At 41.5% G+C, this 9,417-nt stretch overlaps 1 protein-coding gene across 3 annotated transcripts in view; it reads left to right on the top strand.

The window, feature by feature from the left end:
• Positions 1–9,366, top strand: part of LOC106584119 (WD repeat-containing protein 26) — a 13,290-nt gene extending 3,924 nt beyond the window's left edge. The window contains exons 2-14 of one of the 3 annotated variants that reach the window (XM_014169011.2): positions 1–3; positions 187–243; positions 1,157–1,293; positions 1,609–1,706; positions 2,537–2,693; positions 3,133–3,271; positions 3,441–3,581; positions 3,794–3,913; positions 4,027–4,172; positions 4,289–4,367; positions 4,453–4,582; positions 4,903–5,097; positions 5,846–9,366. The exon at positions 1–3 is cut by the window's left edge and continues 97 nt beyond it. In XM_014169011.2, the coding sequence (XP_014024486.2) occupies positions 1–3; positions 187–243; positions 1,157–1,293; positions 1,609–1,706; positions 2,537–2,693; positions 3,133–3,271; positions 3,441–3,581; positions 3,794–3,913; positions 4,027–4,172; positions 4,289–4,367; positions 4,453–4,582; positions 4,903–5,097; positions 5,846–5,919 (1,476 nt within the window). In that variant the 3' untranslated portion in view covers positions 5,920–9,366. Of the gene's footprint in view, positions 49–186; positions 244–1,156; positions 1,294–1,608; positions 1,707–2,536; positions 2,694–3,132; positions 3,272–3,440; positions 3,582–3,793; positions 3,914–4,026; positions 4,173–4,288; positions 4,368–4,452; positions 4,583–4,902; positions 5,098–5,835 lie in introns of all 3 variants that reach the window. The other 2 variants (XM_014169001.2, XM_014169020.2) reach the window with 2 other exon arrangements.
• The last annotated feature ends 51 nt before the right edge of the window (positions 9,367–9,417 follow it).

Raw genomic sequence — 9,417 nt, 5'->3', positions numbered from 1 at the left:
AAGGTGATGAAACCAGATGTTTTTATTTTTAGTCATCTAACTTTAGAGGTACACAACACATCTATTCTACATGTTTTTTTATTTTATTAATTCCTCTCAAACTTTTTAAACAACAATTTCGTTTATTAAGTTGAAATGTACTGTAGTTAGAAAATAACCAGTGTGTATTTTTTTGTTTAAATATAGGCTGAAAGTGACCTGAATGAGCTGAAAGCATTGATGCATTCTCCAAGTGCTATTGTGGTGAGCCCAACAGTGCTACAGTTAGTGCTGAGTGATTGGTGCATTTTGAGGTCGGTTTTGGTTCGATTATATATAAAATAATCACTGTTTTCAATTATTGTTTTTAACATTAAATGCACTATGCATTATGTGGGTTGAATGCTGTAACAACACAGAACAAAACAATTAATAAAAGTCCCATGATGGTAGTGACTGCCCATTACTGCTTATTAACCATAATCTATTCACATTTAATAAAATATTTAAGGTTTTCAGTATGTTACATTTGTTTTAGGCCTATTTGATGGCAATTATTTAATTCCACGTCATCATCTCTGTAGAACTGATGCTTATGCTGTCTGACAAAATCACTATTTTAGTAGTTCTTCACAGTAAATAAGGCATAATTTTATGACTGCTGAATACCAACTATCAATCTTAGATTATGTATTTTCAGGTATCGATACCTCACGATTGCGCGTTCTCTCTCTCTCTTGATTATGGTCATTGTAGGTAATTACCACGTGTTCTGCACAAAACTATGTAGATTATTGGACTGTTGGAAACTCCCTTACTACATTGCGCAGTTCGGGCTTGATCTGATTTATCTCTAGAGAAACTGCGCATTGCGCTCACAGAAAAAAACCTGAATAAAATGGAATTCAAATAATTGAACTGATATCTTTCAATTAGTTGTTTAAAAAGCGAAAAATAACCAACATTTCGGTTAATCACTCGGCACTAGCTACAGTAGAATTCGGACAAGACATTGACACCTATTGCTTGTCAGAGTAAAAGAGTAGGATGTGTAGGCTAAATTTTCCTCACAGACAACCATTTTGATATGTTTTAATATGCATGTGCTTAACTCATAATGCACTCATATTTGTATATGTCCTTTCCTCCCCTGTCCGTCTTATTTTCTCCTCTATAGCGGATGAAGTTCCTGCTCCTGCAGCAGAAGTACCTGGAGTATCTGGAGGATGCCAAGATCCTGGAGGCGCTGCAGGTCCTGAGAGCTGAGCTCACTCCCCTCAAGTACAACACAGAGCGCATCCACATCCTGAGCGGGTAGCTACCTCTGATCACAGTCCTAATGCCCTACCCCACCCTAACGAAATAGCCTAGATCACAGCGATATAGCTAAGCCTTTTTTGCAATGTGTGAGAGCTAACTATTCCATCAGTGAGGAGTGTTTGTGTAGTACAGCCAATCCTCGTTCAGTATGGTCGAGGGTATGGGATCTGTAAAATACAAATTTTTTGCTCCTCTTTGAATTTTAGCTGATTTTGAGTGAGCTAGAATCATGGGATTCCCTGTCTGTCTTCGCGGTGCTGGGGGTGAGACCTGCAGGGCAGCCTAATGCTGATGTCATCTATTTCCAAGGTACCTGATGTGCAGCCATGCAGAGGACCTGAGAGCAAAGGCAGAGTGGGAGGGTAAAGGCACTGCCTCCCGCACTAAACTCCTGGACAAGTTACAGAGTGAGTGCCATCTTACACGCACACATACACACATACACATCTCACACACACATCCCACACATACACATCTCACACACACCCACACATACACATACACACCCACACATACACATCTCACACACATACACATCTCACACTCACACACATACCATATCCTCACATTCATCCTTCCCCCCATTTTTGTTTAAGATGAGTGCACCTTTATTATCAAATGAATTCCTCTTGTTGGGTTCTGAGAATATGAAATATACTTATTCATGTCACTGAGGGAGAGAGGGAAATGTATAACGTCTACATTCTGTCTGGATATGTTATTGTTAGCCATCAGGGATCCTATGGGAGGAGAAAAGACAGTCTGGTACGGGTCAACATGACAGCTGTGAGTTGGGGACGAGTGAGCACTTTGGGATAGAGGTCAGGTCAGATGAAGTGAGGAAGAACAGATATCACTACGGTTCTGTCTAGCAACAGAGATGCATTGGCTGTTCAGATGTGTTGGAGGAGACTCAGCATAGGAGAAAGGGTTAAATATCAGTGCTTATGTGAATGTCTTTTTCTTATGCAGCTGTATCGACCCAATGGGTGAATAAACTTGGTTTGAGCTTTATTAAGCGTCCGTGAGTTTTAATAGGTTCATTTAGAACCTAAAACTCCAGATTTGAAACAGAATTGATGGCCTTTAAACACAGATATTTTGTTCCTCTTCATTTCGAGTGACATTTTAAGAATAGACTTTCTTTTAAACAATTTATCTCTCTCCCTCTCTCTTTGTTCCCCTCATTCCTATCTTATCACACTGTGCCTCATTCCCTCCCTTCTCCTGTCTGCAGCGTACCTGCCTCCCTCTGTGATGCTGCCTCCGCGCCGGCTGCAGACCCTGCTGAGGCAGGCTGTGGAGCTGCAGAGAGAGCGCTGCCTCTACCACAACACCAAACTGGACAGTGGCCTGGACTCTGTGTCCCTCCTCCTGGACCACGCCTGCAGCCGGTAAGGCTCTTCATTCTATACTCTGTCTGTATTTGTCTGTCCTTCCTGTGCTCATTCCCTTCATTTTGCCGTCAAAATTGCCTTGCCTTGGACCTCAGCTGTAGTTGTAATGGTCTAAGTTCCCAGTAATAGTTTGTTTTGCTTCTATTGTGGTTGTTATGTCACATTGTATGTGTAGATTGTATGTATTCACACGCCATTAACTAACGTTCGTTTTCTGACGTTCACATTTTCTAATGGAAGTGAAGTGCTTCATTTAAACCAATGCAAAAACCTTACCGCATTGCCACTATCTGCCCTAGATTAAAAAATGTTTATTAGCTACCCACACTATCTGGGTAGAATGTTCAGGGTGATAAGGTCTATTCCTGGAATTAACAAAACCTTATTCTCTCCTCTATGTCCTCGCTCCCTGACGTCTGAGTGTTGTTATCTGCAGGAAACAGTTCCCTTGCTATACCCAGCAGATCCTCACCGAACACTGCAATGAAGTGTGGTTCTGCAAGTTCTCCAATGACGGCACCAAACTGGCCACGGGATCCAAAGACACCACAGTCATTGTGTGGCATGTCAACACAGTAGGAGCCTTTCTCATTACAGATGAACCATTATCATGCTGATAAGTGTATCAGGTTTTAGTAAACAGAGCATAAGAGAGGGGGGTTTCAAAGGGGTGGCGGAGGCGGGAAGATGTGAACTTTGGGGGAAATGATTAGCTGAGGTGATAACTGTGCTGCTGATTGACAGGAGAGTCACCAGTTGAAGCTGATGAAGACTCTTGAGGGCCACGCCTACGGTGTCTCATACCTGGCCTGGAGCCCTGATGACACTTACTTGATTGCCTGTGGCCCCGATGACTGCTCAGAGCTGTGGCTGTGGAACGTACAGGTAACGTTGTATTGACTTTTTGTCCAGGATGCTTGCTGTTGGAAAGATCAAAAGTCCTCTACACAGTTCTATTCCTCAATGATTGTGTTGCAGGTAAATTAGAGATGACTTCCACATCTTACTCTCACCAGGATGAAAATGGTAGTTGTTATTGTCACGTTATAACTAGGCATTAAAACACTCACTCACCCATGTCTCTTGTCGTTGGCCAGACGGGTGAGTTGCGGACAAAGATGAGCCAATCACACGAGGACAGTCTGACCAGTGTGGCCTGGAATCCAGACGGAAAGCGCTTCGTCACCGGAGGCCAGAGGGGCCAGTTCTACCAGTGTGTGAGTGTCTTCCATCAGGGTGTGACCGGGTCTGTCCCAGCATAAGGGCAGATTGAGCTATTGTGTGTGTTGGACTGATCAGTTCATTGAGGTTGATATAACCTTATCCCCAGGATCTGGATGGTAACCTGCTGGACTCGTGGGAAGGAGTAAGGGTTCAGTGCCTGTGGTGCCTGGGTGACGCTCGGACCGTCCTGGCATCAGACACACACCAGCGTATCCGTGGTTACAACTTTGAAGACCTTACGGACAGAAACATGTGAGTTAGTCCCATCCATTGTCATATCTAATCATTGTTTCTATATGCACGAGGCCCATCCTGTGCTTCTGCAAGTTCTGTCATTTTAATTTTGTGTTTGTGCTGCACTTCCATAGAGTCCAGGAGGACCATCCAATCATGTCTTTCACAGTTTCAAAGAATGGGAGGTTAGCTCTGCTGAATGTGGCTACTCAGGTGAGTGGTTTGGCTTTTTGGGGGTTGGTTGGGATTATGTCGAGCTGTCTGAGAGTGCACTGGTCAATATTCTGTCTGTCTGTAGGGTGTCCACCTGTGGGACCTACATGACCGGGTGCTGGTGAGGAAGTATCAGGGCGTGACACAGGGCTTCTACACCATCCACTCCTGCTTTGGAGGACACAACGAAGACTTCATCGCCAGTGGGAGTGAGGGTAAGGCCACGTCCCCTTCTAGTCGATCTCATCTGAGTCCAAATTATGCTTTGACATTACTTTCAGTACTATTTGAAAACCTGTCAGTATAACCACACTAACTCACTCACACATCAGGGCAGTTTATTAGCTTATGCAACGGAAAACGTTTTCAAACAGTTTGCAAAGGAAAATTAACGTTTATTTTTGGAAGGCCAGGTAGTCCCTCCCTGTTTGTCTGTTTTCTTCCATTTGTTGCCTAATGAACATGACCCATGAAAAGGTAGAGGAGAATATGGAACACTCGCATGGTCTGGTTTATACTGTGTGTCCATCTACAGATCACAAAGTGTACATCTGGCACAGGCGCAGTGAGCTGCCCATCGCAGAGTTGACAGGTCATACACGTACAGTGAACTGTGTGAGCTGGAATCCTGTAGTGCCCGGTCTTCTGGCCAGCGCCTCAGACGACGGCACCGTCCGAATCTGGGGGCCCGCCCCTTTCCTTGATGTCCAGGACGCTGAGGGGCTAAACGGTACAGATTTATTTTACTGGTCATCATACTTTAACTAGTGGTCTAAAGCCCTCATTATATCTGCCATATGTTTTTAGGTTCAGTGTCTATTATTACCATAGCCTCCACATTGTAATTATGAGACAAAATGTGGTGTAAAAGACCATTTGTAGAACAATTTGTAGGTTTTTATGTCTATTGTGTAGGGGTGGACCAAGAAGAAAAGGTAATATACACCCAAATGCTCTGCTATATTGAACTCTACATATAGCATTGTTGGGAGATTTAGAAATCCATAGTCAATCAATCAACAATGTAAAAAAATATGTATGTTTAACTTACAATATGTAGATCCTATAGGATTAGACCGTTTCAGATTTTATGTGAACAGCACAGAAATCATGAGGGTGGTTTATGGCGACAGGTGGGATGGACTGAGAGTAGCTGAGGTGTGGTTTTAAAAGCTCATGTTCTAAAATAGTTATGACTGACAACGCAATGTATAAGTACTATTCTATATAGATGTAATGTATATAAAAATATCTAATTATTTTATTATTGCGATGTAACTACTGTAAAAAAAAAAAATTGTATGTTAAACGTGTATGTGTGTGTAGACTGCATGTAACAACAAAATAAAAAAAACGGTAAAAACAAAGTTTCTTTTTGTAGTCCGAAGAAGGGGATGGGCAAAAATAAATGTTAAAAAAAATAAACGATAAATGAAAATGCTCTTCTGTTTCTCTCTCTCCCTGAAAGAATGTTGTAGCATGGACAGCTGATGGTGACCTTGGAGCAGAAGACACTACTTCTCGATTCCAGGAGAACAACACTAGACTCTAACGAATGAAGCAGAGAAACTATTGCGTTTTGACAGCTGCTTTCTGGTGGTTTGGCTCTGGGGCTGTGCTCCGGCGGCAGGTGATAACGTTACACACACACGGAGATGTCAGACAAATCACATAAATTAACTGATTACCCAGCAGCCACCTTGACCTCCCACCTCCGCTTACCTGTCTCCCACCTCCTCTTACCTGTGTGGCTCACAGTGTCTGCACCTCCTGTGTTCAGCCAGGCCCCATCCTCTTTTGTCTCGGAGCTAACCCCAGGACTGCCACTTTTCACCTGCCTCGTTGAGAGTTTATTATTTATTATTGATAATATTATTTATTGTCATGATTAGTACGTTGCTATATATAGAGAGGGCTGTAGTGGTGGAGAGTGGTAAGGGTATATATAGTGCTGTGAAACTATTTGCCCCCTTTCTAATTGTCTCCTTTTGCATATTTTTGATACTGAATTATCAGATCTTCAACCAAAACCGAATATTAGATAAAGGGAACCTGGGTGAATAAATAACACAACAGTTACATACTTATTTCATAAACAAAGTTATGCAACACCCAATGCCCCTGTTTGAAAAAGTAATTGCCCCCTTACACTCAGTAGCTGGTTGTGCCACCTTGAGCTACAATGACTCGAACCAAATGTTTCCTGTAGTTGTTAATTAGTCTCATGTCGCTGTGGAGGAATTTTGGCCCACTCTTCCATGCATAATTGCTTTAACTCAGTGACATTTGTGGGTTTTCAAGCATGAACTACTAGTTTCAAATCCTGCCACAACATCTCAATTGGGATTAGGTCTGGACTTTGACGAGGCCATTCCAAAACTTCAAATGTGTTGCTTTTTAGCCATTTTCATGTAGGCTTGATTGTGTGTTTTGGATCATGTCTTGCTGCATGACCCAGCTGCGTTTCAGCTTCAGCTCACGGACGGATAGCCTGACAATCTCCTGTAGAATTCTCTGATATAGAGCAGAATTCATGGTTTGTTCTATTAAGGCAAGTCGCCCAGGTCCTGAGGCAGCAAAGCATCCCAAACTATTACACTACCACCATCATGCTTAAGGTTTTTATTGTGGAATGCAGTGTTTGGTTTTTGTCAGGTGTAATTGAAAAGTCTGTCCATAGAACTTTTGAAAAGTCTGTCCTTAGAACATTCTTCCTAGAGTCTTGAGGATAATCCAGGTACTTTTTTGGCAAACTTGAGTCAACTTTTTGGATGAGAAGGGTCCCATTATGTCCTGCGAAACCAAACACTGCATTCCACAGTAAGAAACTCATACCAAGCATGGTGGTGGTAGTGTGATGGTTTGGGGATGCTTTGCTGCCTCAGGATCTAGACGACTTGCCTTAGTAGAAGGAACCATGAATTCTGCTCTGTATCAGAAAGTTCTACAGGAGAATATGAAGAGCAGCTGGATCATGCAGCAAGGCAATGCTCCAAAACACACAATCAAGTCTACATGAAAATGGTTAAAAAGTAACAAATTTCATGTTTTGGAATGGATTAGTCAAAGTCCAGACTTAATCCCAATTGAGATGACATGAGCAGTTCATGCTTGAAAACCCCAAAATGTTGCTGAGTTAAAGCAGTTCTGCGTGCAAGAGTGGGTGAAAATTCCTCCACAGCGATGTGAGAGACTGATCAACAACTACAGGAAGCATTTGGTTGCAGTCATTGCAGCTAAAGGTGGCACAACCAGTTATTGAGTGTAAGGGGGCAATTGCTTTTTCACACAGGGTAATTGGATGTTGCATTACTTTGTTAATACATTTTTTAGTAAACTCAGGTTCCCTTCATCTAATAATAGGTTTTGGTTTAAGATTTGCTAACATTCACTATCAAAAATATGCCAAAATAGAAAAAATCGAAAAGGGGGAAAATACTTTTCACGGCACTGTATATCTATGTTGTTCTTCCAACAGGAAAGTCATTTTTATTGGTTTATTCATTGCTGCCTCTAATAAACGTCTCAACGTATACGAGATTGTGGTTTTCACACGCTGGAAATAATTACGTTTTTTATTTAACCTCAAACGTTTAGCTATTTTAAAATGATAGGACTTACAGGCATTTTAACTGAATCGGATGGATATAAAATCCACAAATCTAAGTGAATCTTGGAGATGCTTGTATGGTTATGATGATTACGTTTGTTTAGTTTTTAACACAGTAAAATATCCTTTTAAATTGGATGTAGCTTTGTTTCCCCGAATTGGTGAGATGGTGAGATTGATGTGCATGTTGCTTAGGCCTCACTGCTGCCAGAAGAAACTATTTTGACCACCTGTGGTTCACAGCTAAATAGCATTTGATTATATGGTGGCTATGCTCTTACTCTTCAGAGTCCTTGCTAGACCTAGTGAAGCACGTGCTGAGGCTAACTTTCTAATGGGAACGTTTAGGAGGTTATAGTTGTGGAGAGGTTAGGTAGTGGGGAAGGAATTGCTTAAAGTTGCTGTTTGAACTGGGTTGTATCACCCTTCACAGCAATGGGGTTTACTGGGTTTTCCTTGACTTTGATCTCATTTATGTGTCCACCATTGTGCTGTTTTCATTTTACCTACATTTCCCTCTTCTCTCCTTGCCTCTCACTTGTTCCCTTCTCTCCTATCCCTCCCGTTTTTGGTGTATCCACTTTTTCTCTAGCTGTGGTGAAATTAGCATTTATTTGCTGCTTTGTTTGTTTTTCATTTTCCTGATTTATGTATTCAATACAGGCTGACAGGTTTTTTTCAGACATTTTATCTGTTTTTATGGCTTTTGTGAATTTTGTTACTATCGTTTTGTTTCATTTATCACTTCATCTTATTTTCCCTGTACTTCAACCATTTCTTTTTCCACAATTAATCATGTATGTGTAATGCATTTGTACACACGTGTATCAGATAATTATGAACATGTACAAATTGTTCCTGTTGGACAGTCAAGCAAAATAAGTTTTTCTGATATGGTATGATCTTTATATCTGTATATGTTATGGCATGTATAATGAGATAGTGTAAGAACAGCATATAGGCTAAGCATTTTTCTGTGACACAGATCTCCCCTGCATCAGGCGAGCGCCTGCCCACGGGTCATTACATCCACCACCAGCTTGTTGTTACAGAAGACTGATAGATATAAAAAATATGTATACACACACCACACACCTCAGTACAGATCAAACACTAAAACAATCACAGATGTGGTGTTCTAGGTTCAGCTAATGCAAGTTTTTGTTCTTTTGAGACTTACCTTATTTTGGGGCTTCTTATTTTGCACTCCTTGCTGTAAACGCTTGGCGAGGTGAGAAGCCATTATTAGGTTTGTTTGTTAGTGGCCAGGTTCGGAAGAATCCATTTTGCATTTAAATGTGTTATTAAAAAAAGTGATTGTACTGTTATGTAATGTTGTGTAGGAGAAGATATGTATGCATATTTTCAATAAAGCATTCAGGGTTTTAAGACCGTGAGTGATGGCTTTAATGATTAGCAGCTTACGAAACACAGCCACAG

This window comes from Salmo salar, chromosome ssa02 (genome assembly GCF_905237065.1).
Source record: "Salmo salar chromosome ssa02, Ssal_v3.1, whole genome shotgun sequence".
Taxonomy (NCBI): domain Eukaryota; kingdom Metazoa; phylum Chordata; class Actinopteri; order Salmoniformes; family Salmonidae; genus Salmo; species Salmo salar.
This window is presented reverse-complemented; position numbering and strand designations above follow the sequence as displayed.